The following is a 22,886-nucleotide window of genomic DNA, read 5'->3' as shown; positions in this document are numbered from 1 at the left end:
TTGGCTAGTCCCTTTTTTTTAATAACACTCATAATTTACAGTAATTATTTACCACATGTGGCATTTTTCTAGCAGGAATGCCTCATTAAATTCTGGCAAGTTTAAAACCTTCATCAATACAAGCACTCCTAATAGGTATTTATCTCCTACAATGTTCATATTAGTCAACCAAATACAAACTTCAGCTCTAACTGTGGAAAAATGTGTCAATAATTAGCAATTTCCCTATCCAGTGCCATTTCATATGTTTTCAGTTTGTGGTCCCTAAAAAGATTAATCATTAATACATCTATTCCAAATAGTACCATGAAGTACTACCCCTCGGAAGTGGGCATTTATAGAGGCAAAGCCTAAAACATAAGCATTATTTTTCAACTACAGTGCATTATTAATCTAGTATACATCTGCCTCTAGCACAAGAGGAACTTATAATGCTGTATAACAATTTCATTATAAATAACATTTCTGTTTAAAAGTAACAGCCAAAAATAAGAGACAACCTATAGACAGTATCCATTTTAACTTGTTATGTCCCAGAAGCACTGACAACAGGGCCATATAGGTCCTCCAAGGTTGCATTGGATACTAAATGTTTTCCCATCTGATGTCCTGGGAGGATCCTAGTGAATATACCAGAGTAATACACACTGATGTGTGTATTACATAGGTATATGTGTATTACTTATAAAGATGGTTCTGGTTCTGTTTCCTACAGTTTCCTCTACTACCATTAGGTTTCAGGAACAATCCAAAGTAAAAGGATTTTATTGTTTGGTTTTGGGGTTTTTTTGTTGGTGGTGGTATGGGGTTTTTTGTTTTTGTTTTTGTTTTTGTTTTTTTACTTTGCCCTCCAAGACTTCCAGACTGCCCACTTTCCCCAAGTTTACACTGAACCTGAATGCAAGCCAGTTTTGCTCACTGGCTCTGGGAAGGGGGGTAGGAGTGAAGGTCCTTGTAGCATACACCTTTCCCTAGATTCCCCACCGAACAGCTTGCTCAGGTCCCATTCAAACCTATTCACCAGTGAAATATCCTTCCACTGTAACAATACTTTTCAGATACTACATAATAATTTTATAGAAAGGAAAAATAACCTTTTAAAGATGATTACTTGTGGTTGGTAAACAGACTTTCCATATATATGCCTGGGTGCACAGATTATTAGAATATTTGTATGGCTGCCCATGTCCCAGTTTTAAAACCTGTGACTCTAATAGCTTTATAGGTCAGCTACTAAAGCTCAGAAAATCCTGTGTGTCCCGCTCTATTTTAGCGCTGTAGCCAAGGAGCAAGTACAAAAGGATGCTGACATAGCTGTTTTAATGATAGGGCTGATTAAGCAGACAAATGCTCATGTATTCTTTCCTTTCTATGACACGATAATCTCATTTCTGTATTTGTTCCAACATTTTGGAAACATTCTTTAAGAATATTATGACAGTTTAAGACAATAAGACAATTTATTGAGCAATAGCCTTGATTCTCAAAATGAAACATGTTTTCCCATGCATATTAACTACAACGCTTCACTGAAGACAGGACATAGTCCAAGACAAAATACTTTATGCTTTTTAACTATATCCAAGAAAAGAAATATATAAACAAGCTCTTAGCTTCATATAAGTCTTTAATAAAATTCTGTTAAAGAAAGCAAGTTAAGAATGGGAAAAGCTGCAATCCATCTGTGGAATTCATCATTACTGAGTCTGGTCTAGCAGCTTCAACCAACCTGCTTTTTTTTGCTTTGGTTTAAACACAAAGTCTAAACTCTAGGACATGTCTGAATGCTGGTAAAGGAAGCAAACAGTGGATGGACGCCAGAATACTGCTTTTCTATGTCCACCAAGGGCTAATGCAACAACCAGATTAACTAAAAGCCAGTTGGCATGGCCTTAGCCCAAACAAGGCAATCCAGGTTACCTATAAAGAGCTACAATGTTTATATAAGATTCACCAAACCTTTCAAATCATAGAATCATTTCGGTTGGAAAAGATCCTTAAGATCGTCGAGTCCAATCATAAAACTAACATTACCAAGTCCCACTAAACCATGTCCTTAAGTACCACATCTACATGTCTTTTAAATACCTGCAGGGATGGTGACTCAGCCACTTCCCTGGGCAGCCTGTCCCAATGCTTGAGAACCCTTTCAGTGAAGAAATTTTTCCTAATATCCAATCTAAACCCCTCCTGGTGCAAATCAAGGCAAGGACAAAAAATACACCAACATACTCAAAACCCAAAAGGTGGCTGCGCAAGCAAACATGCATCTAATTTTTTTTTTTTTTTTTCAAATAAATACCAATTGGCCTAATGAAAAGGTATAACCTCTTTATAAGAAAATCCCGTGTCTCATGCTGTGTAGAGCAGCAGATTCTAAACTTATCTGGAATCTCTATACACACAGTGACCTAGGAGCACAGAGATGCCATAGAAAAAGAGTTTATAATTTTTACACTAGATTTAAATACCAAGAAGTTAGATTTAAAGTATATTATTTTAATTACTATTATTAGTAATATTCCCCTCTAAAGGGGAATCTCTCATTGCTTTGGTCCAATAAGGCGAATAGAACATACCTGTTGCTATCACACACAGACACAAGGGAAAGGTCTTCCCTTTCATACACTAAGGTTTCAATTTTTATTGAAAGACAGAGGTCAAGGAAGAAGTGGTTACTGGCCTTTTAAATTTGATACTTTCTACGAAGAACTGAGAATGGGGTCAAACATTTACATGTGACAGACTTTTCAAGGGGAAGCAAGAAGTGGTGTCAGTGGGCCAGGGGTCAGAAATTTGCTATCACTCATTGATAAGTGACACAACGTTTACCGATCTTTAAAAAACAGCATCGCAACAGAACTTGACCGAAGAACAGAAGTTTATGCTGTAGAGCCACAAAATGAATGTTCTGCAGACAGAAAAAATACCTCTCTAATCTGAAGAACGCTCAGTGTCAGACAAATGCGCATCTAAGAGCAGTGTTTTATTTCAAGACCGTGTAATCTCCTGTGCCATGATGCAGAGTCAAGATAAGTCAAAACTTGTAAAGGCAAAACCACATTAATTCACATCAGTCATGACATCTATTATCCTCACACTTTTTTTTACCTGTATGCCTCCATCCTAGCCTTTTAAACTAAGCTGCTCTTTTTTCATGTTTGTACTAAGAATCTAATTAATTTCATTTACTACACCTTAAAAATTTTGAAATTTGACTGAAATTCTGAGTTCACCAAAATAAAATGTAATTTTCTACAGGGCTTCAGTGGGCCAGGACTTCTTCATTCTCTCTAAACAGAATTATTTTAGGTTGTCTAATATTTATTTTCCCACTTAAATTTATATTCCTCAGTATATCAGCATTAAATGAAGATCCTGAATCATATGATTTCAGACTTCTGCTGTGGACTAGACACATTATCTAGCTTGCAATATTACACTTAAATTATTGTAGTAAGCCTGAAAACAGAGGTAGAATAGATTTAATACAGGGAGTGGCAATAGGACCAGAGGCCCTAAGTAGCCCTTCTCATGCAGAAAAAATATGATTGTAAACAAAGAAACTCTGCTAAAGAACTTAAATCTTTAATTTACAGAACTTGGAAATTCCAGGTTTATGGTTCTATATGCAACCTTGTATTTCTCTTGTGCAGCCTATGTACTAAAGACGACAGGAATCCTCAAGGCAGGGCAAATACAATCTTAACAATTGTACCACAGAGCATGAGAATTAAAGTTTTACCAACATTATACTGCTTTTGTAAGGATTTGTAGTGCCTGTCTTCCCAAGCACTCCCCCTCGCCTCCCCAAATCCTATATACCACATTTTCATCAGTAATTCTTCAACTCTTCAGTTGTGTCTCCGAGACTACGACTGTATAAACTACAGATTAACTACATTAGCTAGCAGTAGAGCAGGCTAACACCCTTGAGAGACAGAATAGAGCGATGGCTGCATGAACGCAGAATAGAGCGATGGTTCCATCTTCTTTCTTCTCTAAGCTCTTCTTCCAGAAACCGGGGTGGGCTCCAGCCTCAGGTGATGTTGTTTCAGGGCAGGGAATTAGGTCACTGGGACAAGAGCTGAGTTCTGGCAAGGAAAGTGTGTTACAGCCTCATTTCCTCCCTAATCCTAAGCCTTTAGATGCGTCAGAGATGGCAGAGGGCTAGTATTTTTATGCCAACTCCAGTATCTCCAAGATGTAGTAAAGAACATACTGCTACTTTTGTTCCAGCAACAGCAGTGCTTATACCTCAGAAAGTCCAAGAGGTACTCTGGCGGGCTGCCAAAGCTTTTCATGGAAACAAAAGTAAAAAGAAAAATGTTCTTTCAGTGACAACTCATCAAAAGCACAAGGAATGTAATGGGTGACACAAAAGGCAGCTTTGTAGCCTCAGGGCTGCTTCCCCCTACCAAATATCAAAACAACTGCAGCAAGTAAAGGAAGTATGAAAGCTTCTCATCGCAAAGGTCACAAGACTCTTTTATACTGCTAAGTATTAGGCAGGTCTGATACAGAAGTTGCTACCATTTCCTCCTGTAATGACGAAAGAATTAAGAAAAGCCAAGATATGTATGCAGCTGCTCGCTAAAATTAGCAAAAGTTTTCAAGGAACATTACAGCTTTGCATTTTCACTTTATCATATGAAAAAAAAAATGATTGACATTATCCTATGATCATAGGACCAGGAACTCCTGATTACTAATTATGGTGCTTTATCATTAATTTCCCCCTCCTCCTCCATTTTCCCCGCCCATCTTATTCCATCAGTGCAGGTAAGTGTCCAATATCATACAATCTATATCGTACAAATAGCACAGCATATTAGAGAATTGTTGCCATTTTCTGTGCTCTTCTGAACCATAGCAAATGAGAAGTGAGCAGTATATATTCTCCGAAAGAGAAAAATATTTTTTTTTCCTAATTAAATGCAGAATATTTTAACAAAACAGCTTTTCTGTACACAATGGAGCTCTTTGGAGGTTAAAACCATGCTAAATGAAGAGAGACAACGAGTTTATAATCTGTTGTGTGCTCTCACTTGGCTTCTGTCATTAACTATTACAACTTTTTACTAGGTCCAACATGTCAACACCTTCAGAACTAACATAAGGTGAGCAAAAGGCCTGCGATCTGGTAGATTAACTTATAACAAGGAACATGTGTGAAGAGTACTTTCCTGGCCTGTTCCAACTCACAAGCCATGACAGTCTTTTTCTGGAAGTTATTAAAGCTTTTGATGTCTACCTTATTTCAGTCTGAGAGGAATGCACATGAAGAAATCCTGCGTCTTAGCACTGAGAGGCTTATTAGTCTCCTAAACAGAGCGCTTTACAATATCTTAACGTTTCTGTTAGTAAGGGGTTCAGCCTTACAACTATTTCTAATAAGGCACTGAGAATAAACCCTACATAACTATAAGGAAATCTATTGGATAGGCAACAAAATAAACTGCTGTGAAATGTAATTCTGTTGTCAGTCACAGCTATTGCCACAATGTCTACTTGTGAAGAAATCCTACCTGTCCTGAGAACAAGCCACTCTACTGAATCAGTGCTGTAGTGTTGAATGCTTCAGTTGATAATGCTGAAATAATTGTGCCTGAAGATCAAACTGATGGATTAGCTAAAAAAATTCCTCTGCACCAGAAGCATGCACTGTATTATGATAGTCGGTACTTTGTTTTCAACCAAAACCAGCTTCTGTGAGTGAACATTTTTAGATATGGTAGTAAATAGAGGACACTGAAATTCCTCATTACTGCACTAGTTAGCTAGGGTAAAGCGTTTACAGAAGCAGGTTTTTTAACAGATCACCTTTTGGATCTTTAAATATCAACCTCATGTTCCATTTAAGAAAATGAAATCAGCCTTTAGTTCACTGCTTTGTAAAGGAAGCCTTAAAAAATAAAGCTAAATGAAACATCTCTAAGATGCAAATTCAAGTCCGCACCAAACCATTCACTTGCTCATATATAAAAGGAACAACCTATTTGTAGTATATGGCAAAGAATCACAATATATCCCAACTGACATGTACAGGATGGAATTGAGCATGAAGAGAAAGTGGGCAAAATGCATCTCCTAACCTTCTCCAAATGCCGAGTTCTGCTTTCTCATGTCATCATTCCTGTTCCATTTCCACATTAGGATCTATTATTTGCTCTGGGCTATAACAGACACTACAAGAAAAACTCCTGCCTTACTTCCCTAAATCTTTTTTTTTTTTTTTCAACTGAGTTCACAGTGTAGGTTGCTCAGGGAGGCTAGAGAATCAATCCTGCTGCTGCAAAGCTCTTCTGCCTGGTAAAGGGCAAAGTCAGTGAGATACTAGGGAAGGAAAAGCTCTCTCATATAAGAGGCCCTATAGCTATTAACAGTTGGGAAGAACGCAAAACTGATACTCTGAGGGAAAAATAATTAGAAGGACAAAGACATGGAACTAAGACCATTACCAGCAGGGAGGGGTTTTCAGCCCACAAATCATTGATGATTTTTGATGTACATGGGGCTAAGCATAGACAGATTTTTGAAGGCACCTCTTGTTCAAAGTGGGTTTTAATCACAAAGGTATTACTATAGAGGATATTCTGCCTTCTGAGTAGTTTTATGTTCTTTTTCCTGATCTAAAATAATCCATATACAGTTAAGTCATAGTCATCATCACACAATAGCAAATGTGCCAAAATACTGAATAAAGAGGCAAAAGCACCCGCTTCTTCCCTTCATGTGTTTTGCACGAGGAGAGAATCACAAACATATGAAAAAGTATTGGGTGACCAGGAATGGAAGTTTATATGTTAATTTACAGAGCAGTCTAAATCAGGACAATTAGCAGATTCTAGTTGTGATTGGTGATTCGGTGGTTTTGTTCTCCTTTTCTTTTTTAATGTCCAGAATGTGTATATTTCTTGAGCTAACTGCAGATGCTAAGTGACATTCCAGGTTCTCAGACAAATTAATCCATTCACTGAGTTAACAAAAATAATTCATAACACACTTGTACTGAAGCTCCCTATTATCATTAACTGATTTTATCTTCAGGACAATACTTTATAGACAATGAAACAACACCTAGGATGGATTAAATGACGTGCTGTAAGCTACATACAGCACTTCAGACTGAATTAGTATTTAAATCCAAATCTCCTGAGACTCGGCTTACTGTTCTAAGAGGTAAAAACTTTACTGTCTGCCCCACATTAGAGTACCTCCAATGGTTTTACAACAGCAGAGACAGGTCTGACCCGCTGCACTGTTCTCATTCCACTGACTATTAAGCTAGTACACGCTCCAACACACCTCAGACTCTTCAGAGCTGAAAATGGCCACCAGTCACTAGCTAATTTCCAGACATCAACAGATTTAAGAAGCAAGGACAACACAGGAGTTCGAAAAAGGCAGGAACTAGTATGCTAGATCTCAATACAGTTAATGTTTTAAAGTGTATAACAATGCTGTGGACGATATTCCTTGAGTTGCTGTCAGCATCTCAGGTTTCCCAAAATACTAATTAATGTAGTCTTAAAATGTTCTATTTAAGCGACCTAATAATCCTTTATAAAACTTTACGTTTCTTAGGTGATTGCAGTGATAAGCTTGTGAAGTGTAGCAAGTTTCTTCTCTCAAAAAAGGTGCATGTATAGTATTTTAGAGAGGACTGTCAAGTGAGAGGAAAAAAACAGCAGTAAATCATCCAGCACCTGCAATAACTAGATAAGAAAGCAACAATTAATCTTTGGTATTAAAATATTTTGCCTCTCAGAAAAAGCAGGAGAATAACTGTGATAATCAACATGAAGAAAGTTTACCACATGCCAAAAGAAGTTTACCACAAAATATCATCTGAATCCAATTACTTCCCATGTCGTATAACATTGCCCAGGGCATGAACAAGGCTCCCTTTCTGGTGCAGCCTGAGTTTTTCTTTTCAGAGTGCATAAATGAATATTTTCCCAACTCCTCTAACTTTTCTTTTCTAGTTTTTTCACAGCCCCTTCCCCTCAAATCAAAATCTCTAACAAACAGGAATGTGGATCCCTATGCGGCAAACAGAAGCTGACTGACTATAGATTTGCTTTTCTTAACTCTCTCTCATGGATATTTAAAAGCAGTCTCCATACTCCCATGGCTCCACAGACCGCAGGTGGGGAACCCCCCTGTGCATCTTTCCCAAGGACTTTTCAATCTTTTGGTTGGCCCCATTTGTAAAGTCTGGTTTAGCAGATTTTCCAGATAGGTCTTATTTTTCCTCCTTCCCCCCAGCCCTCCCAGAACAAGAGACCAGAAGAGCTTTAGGCATCGGTCCAAGATTTCCAGAGGCCCCACAGCCCGGCCAACGTGCCAACAATCTGTGCGCGCACAGTAAGGACATCTGATGCACTCGGAACGTGTGGGACTCGCTGCATAGGCAATATGGAACACATATGCACATATTTCCATCCTAAATCCTACATAATACACCCCAGATACTTCCCCCTCTTTTCTTCCTGCATAAAGTCGAATGGAGTTGTTGAAACTCTGATGGATCCCAGCATTCATTATAAATTCATTCCCTTTGATACACCTAATATTTTCCTGTGACATTTGCTTTCAAAGGCATTTTGATATCTCCTTATACCTTTCACACGTTTCCAGCTTCCATAAGCATATGCTAGTCTGGAAATAGAATGAGGTGACAGTGCACTGCCCAAGCTTTAAATTACAGTTTCTCTATACCTAAATCTTGTTCGGGTTGGTAAACGCGGTTGCCACATGGCCCTTTCTGACATTCCTGCTGACTTATAATCTAGACAAGTGAAGAAACTAAGCAATAGAGATTTCTCAGGTTCTCAGATTTATTTTTTTTACAATAAATAATCTCATCTTTTTTCAGTGCAGAACAGTGTTTTAGCCCTGCTTATGGGGTGGTTGAATGATCAATATAAAGAACTCTTTTACCAACAAAATCCAAACAAAATCTAAAATACTATAAGCCGTCTGATGCCGTTTATCAAATACACTATTTCTTTAATTAAGGCAACTGGTAAATGGAGGTAAGATAACACGTTCTTATTTGATAGCACTGATAGCTATACAAGCTGCAACTTGATTAAAAACAAGTCTTAAAAAGACTTGTTAAAAAACAAGCCCCAGTTCTGGGCTCCCCGGTTCAACGACAGGGAACTGCTGGAGAGGGTGCAGCAAAGGGCTACCAAGATGATTAGGGGACTGGAACACCTCTCTTATGAAGAAAGGCTGAGGGATTCGGGTCTCTTCAGTCTGGAAAAAAGATGACTGAGGGGGGACCTTATCAACACTTATAAATACTTAAAGGGTGGGTGTCAGGAGGATGGGGCCAGGCTCTTTTCAGTGGTGCCCAGCTGCAGGACAATAGGTAACGGGCACAAACTTGAGCAGAGGAAGTTCCACCTAAACATGAGGAGGAACTTCTTTCCTTTGAGGGTGGCAGAGCACTGGAACAGGCTGCCCAGAGAGGTGGTGGAGTCTCTGTCTCTGGAGACATTCCAAACCCACCTGGACGCGTTCCTGTGCAACCTGCTCTGGGTGACCCTGCTCTGGCAGGGGGGTTGGACTAGATGATCTCCAGAGGTCCCTTCCAACCCTCACCATTCTGTGATTCTGTTAATTATGCTACTTTCTTGATATTATGCTACCAGATGCCCAAGAATAAATCATATGCTTTCTTAAAAATCTATGATGAAAAAGAGTTCTTACTACTTACTTTATTAAAATATTGTTTTCTATTTTGATGTTCCCAGAGTGAAAAAAAATCTGATTGATGTCTCCTTTCAAGCTGAAAGTCAGCTTACCTTTTCCTTCATTTTGCCACAGTCATTTCCTTTACTTTCCTTAAAATTATAGTGCAGAAGTCTTTGCCCATCAACAAAAGGAGCACTGTACCTTGCCACTTACTTCAATCTTTTTTCTTTAGTATTCTGAGTATTTTCTGTTGTGCTGGAGACTTTCTATAAATTCAGCAATTTTATTAACATTTCCATGCTCACAAGCATTTTACATGTTTGCAGTTACTTGGGTTTACCTGAAGCTTGTTCAAGTTACTTTTATTTACATATTTTACTTCTTTGCTGGAGTATTAGGATCAATGAACACAAGGGAACAGATTCTGCTTTTAAATTACAGTGGTAGAAATGCAGACCAACTTCCACAGGCTACAATAAATTTAGTACAGATTTCTGTTGCGGTAACAGAACAGAAAGTGACCTTTGGCTTCTACACCACCATTTTCCCAATTTGCATTCATCTCGTAGGTTAGTTGCTTGTAACTATGTAACATATGTAGCTATGGTAAACAGATTATATAGGAAACTTTATTAACAAGTAGGGCTTAGATTATAAACTAAATATTATTCCCCATGAAACCCTAACATGGGCTTTTCACTATCCTTTTAACACGCAGAAAGCAAAAGCTATTTCTGTTTTTCAGCAACAATATTTTCCTGACTCCTGTATTTCCTTAAAACATGATGTTATATATGTGATGAACAACTATTTGTTCTGCAAGTAAACGAAAAGTAGAGTATTTCATTACTATGAAGGAACAAATTAAATAAGGGGGGAAATATCACTGAAAAACTATTTCTGAAATAATGAAATATGCCTACGTATTGTTTTGTGTAACACATAGTTCTTTCTAAACAGACTGTAATTAGTACAGTTTTCCCCCAAAGTTAAACCCACAAAATGTAACCTTGCTTTGTTACAAGAACAAAAAAAATTCGGACACTATAGTAGACAGTGTCCAGAATATTATGAATACACTGCAAATAATTAACATTATATATGAAGCTAAGATAAGGACGGTAGTATTAGATATAGAATACAGAAAATATATTATTAAAAAAATAAAAGCAAGACTAAGCCAGTAAAAAGCTAAGCAAACATCTGAATTATGTAGCAACTGTTGCACAATGTTCAGCGTGTTGCAGTAGAGAACTGATGACAATGCATTCCTAGTAAATTCAAACCCAAATATTTCTCACAATGACAAAATTGGAAGAGAATAGACTAAAGCTGGCATGACATTGCTTTTAGCCTGACTTTATTGATATTTACCAATTATACAAAATTATATATTATATAATAGGCTTAAGAAAATAGCTACAGAAAATAAGCGGCTATACCAAATAGCCTGTCATTTCCTTTTTCATAAATTGCTATATCTAATCACCTTTCTTCTAAATGATTATTTCCAACTGAAGAGCAGTTAAGTGAGAATCTTATATAATTTATGAGTTATTACTAAAAGTGATACATTAAGGCTCCTGAGAATTATGTAATATTAAGAGATGTGAAAATTATATTTCTTGCACAGAGATTTAAGAGAGAGCTTTAAGAGTTGCGTCCTTTGTCAAGAACATTAGCATTCAACTTAAACTCTCCATAGTGTGCTTAGCTCATTAAGATTGCCTTTAAGTGCACATAATTCTAGAAGCAAAACACAAGACTGGACTCATGAACTGCATGAACATCACCACTGTCATTTCACAGAATCACAGAATCATTTAGGTTGGAAAAGACCCTTGGGATCATCGAGTCCAACTATCAACCCCACTCTACAAGGTTCTCCCCTACACCATATCCTTTCATTACCCACTTCTTCCTTAAAGCTGCACGCAGATCACCTCCAGGTACCTTTATTCTTTTCTCTTCTCTTCAGCCACATGCTCCTCTAATCCTTCACTCAGCCTACAAATCTCACCTTGCAACTTTCCTTGTTTTCATTTCCATATTTTTTACTTTGCTGCCCAAACCTTTTCAAGTGCCCTTGGCACTCACACTGCGCACCAGGTACTGCACGACCCATTCACACCCCCTCCTGGGGATTCACTGGTGCGGGTCTGATACAAGAAATAAAAGCCTCAGAATAATAAACTGCTAGCAAAACCAGATCTCTCTGAAGCGGCATCATCCTCTAAACTTCCATGGGGACTCCCTGCCTATGTTTTAGCATAGACTACAGATCCCTCAGGGCAAGAGGCAAGTAATTTATGACATAATTAAAAAAACAACAGCATTATACTAATTCGTACTTCAAAGAGATATCCTGAGATAATGGTACATATCATTCACCTAAATCTGCAAACAATGTGCTATCTATCAAAAACAGGTAACTGTCAGGTTAAGGCAACTTCCCAGTACCACGCAGGCAGGTCACTCAGTGATCTGGTCCGCTCACACCCACGTTTTACATATCAACATAGTCAGGGCAGTTTAAGCATCTAATTTACAGCCGTTTAAGATAATCCTGTTGGCATTTTCTTTAAACACTTCTAGTAACTATTTCCACCCGCTGCAGAGTGCAGCAAACAGAGACTTTGGGAGTCAGCAATCGCAGATGCAAAGCCAGCCCTATGAGTCTGCTTCAGACAACATGGGATTGTGCCACAACCATGGGGGGGACACTACAAGGCTCCATCCCCAGTACCCATGGGAGAAGATACCCTGGGAAATCAGAGGCCTCAAACTGAGACAGAGCTTCAAGGGAGGATGCTGCTACCCAGGACTCTGGCTGCAGGGTGACACTGGCCTCGCAGCGGGAGACATTCTGGTTGAGGTACTGTGACACCAGCAAAAGGAGCTGTGGGAGGAGGTGAACAGACTCCATAGCATCACGGAGAATAAACAAGACATGAACAGGGTCACCTCAGGGACCTTGCAAAGGTTTCTGGAGGATGTTGGGGTAAATTTCTTCATACAGACGCTACATGTGTCATCTTTCAGAGCCGTAACTCAGCAATAAGGAGGAACTGGTTGGGGATGTGATAATCAATGTCAGTCTTATCTGTAACAACCATGAAACCATGGAGTAGCAACAGCTAGTAGCAGAACCGTGGGCTTCAGGAAAAACTAGCTGGATCATCAGGGTCTGAGGACGGTGGTTAACAGTTTATACTCTAACCTGAAGGCTGATTACAAGTGAAGTACTACGGAGGCCTATGAGACCTATCCAACTTAGTATTTTTACCAATGCCAAGGAGGAGGAGCTGGAACATCCCCCATCAGGTTGTGCATGAGGGAAAACTGGGGAAAGGGTTGATATGCTTGAGGGTAGAGCTGACATTCAGAGGGAACTAGATGGGCAGGAGGAATGGGCCACAGGAAATTCATGAAATTCAACAAGGACAAATACAAACTCCAGCACCCATGACAGACTAACCCCCTGAAATGCTTCAGGTGGGGGACTGACTGGCTGGAGAATATCTCTGCAAAAAAGGTTGTGGGGTTTCCAGTGGACATCAGGTGAAACATGAGCCAGTCTGGTAGTCATGAAGGCTAATAGCATCAATAGGACGCATTGCCTGTATCAACAGGAGTACAGCCAGTAGACTGAGAGAAGCGATTACTCCCCTTTACTTAGAACTTGTTGGACCACATTTGGGCCACTCTGGGGACCTGAATACAAGACAGACTTTGCTAACCTGGAGCAAGTTCAGTGGAGAGTCACCAGAACAGTCAGAGGCTGGAGAACCTGCTCTGGGAGAGGAGGCTGAGGGACACGAGCTTGTTCAGATTGAAGAAGAACCTATGAGCAGCCACCCCCAGTACCTATGTAGAGGTGACAGAGATAACGGAGCCAGGCTATTTACAGGGGTATACAACAGGAGAATGACAGATTAGAGGCATAAACTGAAACAAGAAGTTCTGACTAGGTATAAGGAAAAAAAATTTCATTATGAGGATGATTTGGGACTGGAACAGGTCATTCAGAGAGGGTGTGGAATCTTTGTTCTAAGTGGTTTTCAGACCTGTCTGGACAAATCCCTCAGCAGCCTGGTCTGAATTCAGACCAGGACCCTGCTTTAAACAGGAGGATGGACAAGAGACCTCCTAAGGTCTCTTTCAACCTGATCAAATCTATCTGCAACTAGTATTTTACTTGGGACAAAGAGTTTGCTTTTGAAACGGATCAGATTGTCCATACTTATGACACTTCAGTTTGCATTGCAGAGCTCTCTCAGAGTACACAAAATGAGTTCCTTTGGGATTAAATTAAATCAAAATGTGTGCATCAGCCACTAACGAGCACTGGACCAGGCCAGAGAAAGCCCGAAGTACTCCCCTTTCTCCAAAACACGTACAATGTGGATGCTAGGTTTTCAGTACCATTTTGCTTTAGAGATGCAGTTCTGTTGTGCCACACTACTTGCTAATGTAGACATCGCCAGCTGAAGAGTTATGCTTTTCCATTTCAGCAGATGAAAAGGGACACTAGCATATAAACACCAACTTTTTGGCTTTCTGATGCTGACAAACTTTGTCCAAGGATAGAAATGCATGTTATGTTCCTGCAAGACTGGACGTATATATCCTCCATAGAGCTATGTACAAGTCTTTTTGGCCTTAACAGTTTCTGCACATTCAAAGCAAGATCAATAAGCAAAGCAGCATTTTGCCCAACTCAGGTCCTCCTCCAATGGAGGATTCCAAATGGGAGAGAAGACCAATAAAGAAACGTAAAGCTCAAATCCACATCAAAGAAGCCAGGTGACAGTTTATTCATTTTTTAAACCTTTTGCTGTATATGATAGTTTGATAAACAGGAGTTATTTGAAAAAGCCAGACTGTGAGACTTAATTAAAAGTGTTGGTCCACCTAAATGAACATTCAGCTGAGATGCTAGTATAACACAGCGCTTTGTAACTTTCTGAATGAAGGCCTACATAGCATCTCCTAAAACGTCTATAACAGGAAAATGCCTACAACTGCCAAGAAAGCTCCGTCTATACACATAGGAACAATTTAACCCCTTTAACAGAGGGATGCCATTTCCTTTGCAGTTCTCTTCAATATATAACCTAATCACGCAGACAGGATACCTCCCGTGCATCTCAGTGTTTTTATTTGAAACAGCTAGGCACCAAGGCTGATTGTGCTTATGGAATTTACTAAGGGGGAATGAAGACAAGACCCTGGCCACCACCATTTCCTGAACATGGAACTTCCTAAGTCATCAGGAGTGAATGATTTGCAGATTGTACACAGTGCAGGAGACTGCCCTCTCCTTATCAAGACATGAAGCACCCTAGGAGAACGCCACTTTAACGATCATAGCTCTTTCCCTTTTGAAGGTTTACAAGATTACAAGATTTCTGAGCCCATATCAAAAAAACCATGTAAACCAATGCAAAGAATATTTTTCTTTTAAAAACAAAACAAACAACATATTTTAAATGTCTAACATTAACCTTAACTCATACTGAAAAATAAAAGCACAGCCCTCAAAGTTTCAAGTTGGATTAATCTTGTATGGATTGGATCATACACCATTCTGCTGCTACTTCAGGAAAAAAATCTAGAAGTAGCTGGTCAGTTGATCATCATATCTACTATAACGCCACCCTCCTTCACAACACTTAGAGGTAAACCTCCTTCTTACACAGAACTTACCAATGGCCTTTGTGTAATGCCTGGCTCCAAGTAACAGCTCTGGGGCTCTATACCAGAATGTCACCACAACTGGATCCAAGTCTGCCAATGGCTTCAAAGGTGAGTTGAACAATCTTGCAAAACCCATATCAGCTAGGGGAGGAGAAGAAAGAAAAGAAAAAAAAAAAAGAGAACATTAAAATGTTAATAAAAACAAATGAGAATTTAATAGTATTGCCAAAAAGCAATTATATCAAAAGCTCAAAAGCATTAAAACTTACAAATCAAAGTTTCTAAGAAAGCAACAAGTTACTCATAACAATACTGGGCCAAATTTATCTAAGGCTAAATTGCATTTACTTCATTTATAAAACTATGAAGGATGATGTTTGACTTATAAGTCTTTTCATTATGGTATTGTAAAACTTTACATAACAGATGCCTATTCATTTAAATAGAACTGCAACAGAAACCTAGTTAACTAAAGTCAATAGTAGTGGGTCTCTAATGTACATTTTCTCTTTTATTTTTAAATATGTTTACAAAACTGTGAGCCTTTGTGACTGCTATATATTTACCCAAAGTGCAAAACCAAAACGACTGCAGTATAGATTGTTTTTCCAAGTATGAAAAGTATTTTTCCTACTTCATTTGGAGGAATGAACTCCAGAATCAGGAAAGACTTTTTAACTGGGAATTACTGAAATCAGGGAGTGCACACTCCGGTAGAGGTGTATTTTAAATGTAAGCCTTCATTTCGTATAACTCAAAAACTCTCTCTAGAAACAACCTTGTACGTAAAATTAAGAAATGCCAGATAGGAAAGTACAAAATTTGGGTGTATGTTCAAAACCACACATTTTAATCCAAGTTTGAAAGTTATCTTTTACACAAACACACCTAAATCTTTCTGCTTCCAAAGTTATGAAATACCAAGTATAATTTTCTTGCAGTTACCCAGAGTAATACAAGCACATGAATCAAAAACAGCTAGCTGAACATTTTCAAACACAACAAAAGTCAACGGATAGAAAAGAGGTTCCTGTATATTACTTCTTTCCTGATGAATGCCACATGGCTTTATTAAAATAGTTTATATCCACATGACTAAGGCTTATGATCTGCACAGGTAATTAGATTTGGGATAAAGACCATCACAGTTACAGGTGTTCCCCACCTTGATGCCAAATAACCTTTTGCATAGCAAACCTTTGGACCTCTACAAACACATGCATTGATATTATATATATAAAAATAACTAAGAACAAATACAGTTTATAAGTAACAATGTTATACTAACTCCTCATAGTAGAAGTCAAAAGAACCTTGGCCATGGACGTTGTTCTATGTGCTTATTACTTTCTTGTTTCTTACAGATGCTTTTATCTCACAAAATATCTTTGGCAAGCTTTATAAATGTCTAATAATATGGTTGGAATCACTTAAACTTATAAACTCAGTGAATGAGATTTAAAATTGAACTAGATGTTGTGCATACACGCACTCAAAGAATAATGAAGATTTGTTTCTATCTTACAGTGAAGAAGCAATTTTTTAAGTAATTCCTTAGCTGTGCAATGAACTTGTCTCAAAATATTTACCTATTTTGACTCTTCCTCTTTCAGGACCTTCACCCATTACCAGAATGTTTGCTGGTTTCTGGAAAGCAAAAAGCAGAATATTTAGTTGACCAGTCTTGATAATTATCTTCAAGAATAATAAAAATATGTACATTTATTTTATAATGAAAACATTTCTATAACACTACCCTTAGAAGTATAGAATTAGCATACCTTTACGCTTTCCTGACATTTAGGTTTTATCCCTAGTTACCAATTTCACGATCAGAAAGATAGCAAAGTACTTTGACATTTCACAGTAAGAAATGCAATCTTTAATTAAATTTGCATTTCCATCTTTACCAGAATGATCACGTTCATCCGCGAGACTGTCTCCTACAGGTAAATTTTAAGGCAAGGCGAACATTTACGCTACACATCAATAATCTGGCAAGAACTACTTTTGCTAGTATAACTTCTTGAAAATTATGCCAAATATTGGCATTCAAATGCATAGATGAGAGTTGCTTTTGTTATCATCATATATAACTACAATTTTATAGTTGTGCTTGCTTTTAGTGTATGAATAATGAAAAACATATTGGCAAAAGCATTTTTTTTCCACAAAGTAAGTTCATTTCATGTTACGAGAATTCGCTTAAAACAGTATACACAGACAGCTACATCCACAAGCTTTCAACAGTGTCACAGCAGCTTTACACATAGAACAAAACCTTTACAGGCATTTTATGCAATCTGCAGTTGTTCGTAACCAGCCGCTTGTGAACACCATATAAAATCTGCACATGACATCATGGCAATTGTTCTGCAATTAGGATCTAGGTTCCCTCGGACATCAATAGTCATTCCTTGGAAGCTTTTCCCCTATTGTGTTAACAGCTGTAAAGAAGTAAACAAGATTGAAAACATTAAGTGATTTGAATGAAGAGATGCATAACAAAGTTTCAAAGCAGAAGTTTTGGAAGCCTCATCCAAACAATAATTACATTTAAAATCCCTAATGCCTGAAGAGGTCTGCTCGAGCAGGATTTGATCAAAAATCTGAAAGAGATGTCCAGAAAGCCAACATCAGAATCTCACTTAATTTCTCAGTTCCTAACACTTGCCACTATTTACCTGAAATGAGACGCTCAAACTAAGATAACTAATTTGGCTTAAAATTGGAATTTTGGAATTGGAAATCCTTAGCTCTTTTGAAAAACAACCAACAACAACAAAGAAAAAGTCATTACTTCACCTATTCTTTCTCCTTTCCCCCAAGAAGCTGTCCTCCCTTCCCACCTCACTCCCATCGCTAGACATTGCTTTTTCCCTAGCTCCAGCCATAGCCTCTCTTTCCAACCCTGCTCCAGATGCCATTGCAACTTTTACTCCTCCTTTTCTAATCTCAGGATAATTCTCAACAACATCCCTGACTTCTTATTCCCCAAGGTATTTTTTGAATCCTTCAAGAGGGTATATGCACTCCCTTCTTGGAGAACGCAATAGCTATTTTAATTGATCTTGAGTAAACACTCACCAGCAGATCCAGGAAAGATAAAGGTGGTGCTTGCTTTTAGCTAGTATTTAATAATAATGAAATCAACACTTCAAGGCAACTGATCAAACTCTGGTTTCACATTAATGTATTACCCTCAGTTGAATATTCTGGAGAACAGATCAATCCCATTCTTCATATTCAGAAATCAGGCAAAAAAGGGAAGCATGCGAGTTCGCACTACACTTTACCCCTGTTAGAAATCACATAGCTAAAATTGTCCCAACCAAGACAGCAAAATTCCAGTTTCCTTGTCAGAATTCTAACCTAAAATCCTGCCTCGCAACCTTGATTGAGAGTTGAGTATGAATCAAAAACACTTCAATAGACCTTTACATTCAGGATTGGATTTTAGGCACTATAAAATGCATTTATTTGTCACATGAACAGAGCTGACAAAAGTGTCGTTACTACACCCATTTCTCGGTTAGTTTTTTTCTGTAGAAGAATTATGTTGTGAGAGATAAACTGCATAACACCAGAAGATGTACTACGATAAAATTTAAAAATCGAAGTAGATACAACAGGATTCTCCAAACAAAACATCTCATAAGATTCATATTTTACCCTTTAGTATTACAAGATTCTTCCAGCAGCAATTTTTTTCATAGAAAAAAAGCACAATTTTATCTGCTGACATAAACCAAAATATTCACAGCATAGTCCAGGTTGGAAAGGACCTCTGGAGTACAACCTCCCTGCTCAAAGCAGGGTCAACTACAGGGAGAGAGGAGAAACAGAGAAGGAATAAAGTGTGGAAAAAAAAAAAGGAAAAAACTTAGCCTAATTTCCAAAAAAACAAGTGCTTCTCCTGAGGCACCACCGCCAATGTGGAGATGACAGGCATATCACGCATGGCATCCTGATGCCTGCTGGATCCCTACTGACCTGCAGACCACTCCCTCAAGAACAGCTCACATTGCAGCAGCTTCCTGTGGGGTGAGAAGTCTTCACTCAAACCTGTTCCTTAAGTCAGAAGGAGAACACACCTGAACTTGCTTCTTATTTCCCACATGAGCAAATTACTGCTTGGTTACCAGCTACTAAAAAGATAAGAACTTTCCTAGTTCCTCTTGCTAATCAGAGCTGTTCTGGCTCAGAAAGCATTTTCAACTGTATGTACACTAAACCAGTTGAAGAGTAATTCTAACCTGATAGGACCCATCTTTCTGAGATGAGACAAATAATATCCAGCTCCTGTGCCCATGAATGTTTATTTAATAAAAATAAAAAGCTTCAGAGGAGCTTAAAACATAGGTCATGTGTTTTGTGGTTGTTTTGTATAATAATGGCTTAAACACCGTAAAGTAAAACTCCTCACCTCCCCAGAGCCTTCATGATACACAAGCCACGCTGAGAGCAACCCAACCCTTATGGAGCAGGGGGGCTTCCTCGGGGCCTTGGCTAAATAAACAGCACCAAGGCAGAGTAACAGAACCTCACGTGCTCAGGTATGGAGGAAAGTCTTTGGGTTATTTCAGAGGTATTAACATGGCATTGGAGATCCTCAGGAATGTAGGTAATGAGCACTTCCATCATGAGGTAAGAGAGAGGACTGCTAAAGTGAACGCAAACAACTTCTGCTTTCTGGAGAAGGAAAAACATGTTAATCTAATCTCTGGATACGTAGGATTTAAGTATCAAAACATTTTACTCTGAGATAGTCACTTAATAGCCTACTATAGAATTATAGTCTAGTATGACAGCTAGTTACTGGACAGTTACTGTATAGTTACTGGACAGCTGCAAAATTCAGATTAAAAAGTGGGAATTGGAGAAATTAAAAAGCCCTGTACCCTCATGTATGTTCAGGCTACGTGCAAGTTATAAACACCAGTCTAGTTTCTGAAAACAATCTTACTGCTGCCCACATGGTGAAGAAAAAGGGGGTTTAGGTGGAAGAAAACATGAAGGCCCAAGCAGCTGAGATCAAATCCTGACACATACTTAGAGTAAATCATGTGTCTTCCTGAGAGGACAGAATTTTATTCACAAAAGTTTGAGAAGCTCTGCTTAAAATTATTAACTAACTCCTTAGGTAAAAGGTAAAGTAACTTAACAAGGACTACCCTTCTGAGCCAGTTACATCCCAATTAATCCCCTCTCTATTTTCCTCAAACTCTCCCCTTGCTGAGAACACAAAACACCAGCTGGGAAGCAAAGCGATGCTGCTTCATCTCCACCTATCTGGTTGCTATAGAAACAACAGAAACAGTAAGAGTTAGGAGTCTCACATTTAAGATCAACTATAAAAATGAACAGAGAAATCCCCGTTGAGAAATGTAGTTGAGGTTTGACTGTCTAAAGAATATTCGCAAAAAAAGAGCAACGTCAACAGCAACAAACAACTAGGGCAAAAACCTGAAATATCTGCCAAAGGGGATGTAGATGGCAATAATTTGATGGGTTCTTTACAAGAGATAAGCATGGATAACGTATTTACTTTTCTACATCAGTGAGAGAGTGGGAATAAAGCAATTAAGGGATCCTGGTGGGAGAGAAATGAACCTGCTAGGCTAACAAGTATGTTTTCATAAATAATAGAAGTATCATGAACGAGACTCATATGGACATCCATGTTATCTTAATCAATATGCTTCCTACTTAAATATTTAGACAGTAGATTAGAATAAAGGTTGAAGGAAAATAAAACATCTACGTTTTTGAAAGAGCATAACAGGCCAAAACAGGAACAACAGCCTAACAATAGATGGCAATACTTTATTTTTAATGGTTATTGTTGTTATCTCCTCAAGTACAGTGGTGACACAATTCTTAAGAGATTTGGTGCAGAATTACATTCCTGTGAGAAAACGTCCATAGGGACATACCACTTTCCATACACCATTCTTTATTGTTTATATCCAAACAAATGTGTTTCCCTTTTGGAATGTATCACTGAACAAAGAATAATCTGAAATTAAGAGGCTTCTATTGTAAAAGATATTGCAAGTCTTTCAGATAAAAGCTCTCTCCACAATTAAAGAAACTGGCTTGCAACGAAGTCTTTTCAAGCCTCAATTATTTAAAAAAAAAAAGCAATTGTAAACAGTGTAGTGTTGATACATAGATGCGCTTTCAATTCACAAGCCAAAACCAAGAGTAGCGGTGATTTCGTCTCAGCTTTTAGCACACTGCTTTAACAAAAGACAAAGGTCCTAAATGAGATGAGTGTGTTCCACTCCGCGGGCACTGCCCAAAAGATCACTGAGCCTTTAAGTTCAAGATTACAAGGGAGCTGCAGATGCTTCACAGAAATTTGCAAACAAAGCTTTTGCTCTTCTCATCCACAAGGAAACGTAGGCACTCTCCTGCCTTAAGTCAATGCTATTCAAACCCAGACATCGTTTTCAGTACCAGCGTGCCAGTGTATTGGTCTAACACTTTTGATAACCATTGATCTAATTAAAGCAGGATTTAAAAAAGAAATGGTTCTAAAAAGATTTTATTATGCACTGCAAACCTCCAAATCACTATCACTTCCAGTCACATTACCTCCATATATTGAAAACTGTATAGAAAATTTGTTATCGTCACTTCCCTCTCCTTTTTTAGAAAGCTGTTTGGTCACCGTTTTTCTGATACTGAGCACTAGACAAAAGTATACCATATAGAGTAAAATATCTTCACATCTGTTTCTTTTTACAAGCCTTACATACTGTGAACTCTAATAAGAGCCACTGCTCTGATTACACAGCATCACTTTCAACTTGGTTTTATTTTTCAGCTGTTATCCTTAGCTTTACAAAAAAGACCTATCTCATATTTTTTGCCTAGGTTTGTAAATCCATACAATTTTCTAATACTATTTCTCTACTCTGTTAAAATGATTGACGTTGCAAAGCAATATCATTAACAAATCTCATCAATGTATTTATCATTTAATTCAAATCAATAAAGTTTCTACAGATACTATCAAATTGAACAAGGCCAAAACCAAAGCTGATTACTACAGACCACAATCTTAAAAGGCGGTAAATCACAAGGAATGCAAAATGCTTTGAAATAGTATGTCATTCAAACGAAATAAAAACTTGTTTAAATCTAGAAAGGAGGAAAAAAAAACACAAATAGAGGCAGACACATGAAGCAAATATATGTCAACACAATAAGTAAAGCGTACCACAGAAGGCTTTTATAGCTAAATCTAAGAAAAATAAGCAGTCCAAAACCTTTTGCAATAAAAAATGAAAATACAAAAAAATGCAGACACATAAAATTATACAGCTAAGTGTCACCAGATTGTTATCTTTAAAACTGAAAATGTACTTGATTATCATCAGAGGAACATTGGTGACAACAAAAACATTTTCAAATGTATTAACAGCATGTAGGACACTAAATTTAATGCATATAAACATATTTATTAATAT

The 22,886-nt window shown here is 38.0% G+C and overlaps 1 protein-coding gene across 3 annotated transcripts in view; it reads right to left on the bottom strand.

Moving 5' to 3' along the window:
* Positions 1 to 22,886, bottom strand: part of CDK19 (cyclin dependent kinase 19) — a 132,562-nt gene that overhangs the window by 20,745 nt on the left and 88,931 nt on the right. For all 3 annotated transcript variants that reach the window (XM_063329779.1, XM_063329780.1, XM_063329781.1), the window contains 2 exons: positions 16,998 to 17,055; positions 15,418 to 15,549 (listed from right to left, as the gene is read on the bottom strand). In XM_063329779.1, coding sequence (XP_063185849.1) covers positions 15,418 to 15,549; positions 16,998 to 17,055 — 190 coding nt within the window. The remainder of the gene's footprint in view (positions 1 to 15,417; positions 15,550 to 16,997; positions 17,056 to 22,886) is intronic.

Source organism: Chroicocephalus ridibundus, chromosome 3 (assembly GCF_963924245.1).
Source record: "Chroicocephalus ridibundus chromosome 3, bChrRid1.1, whole genome shotgun sequence".
NCBI classification, from domain to species: Eukaryota; Metazoa; Chordata; class Aves; order Charadriiformes; family Laridae; genus Chroicocephalus; species Chroicocephalus ridibundus.
The sequence above is the reverse complement of the archived record's forward strand: the minus strand, read 5'-3'. Positions and strand labels throughout refer to the sequence as shown.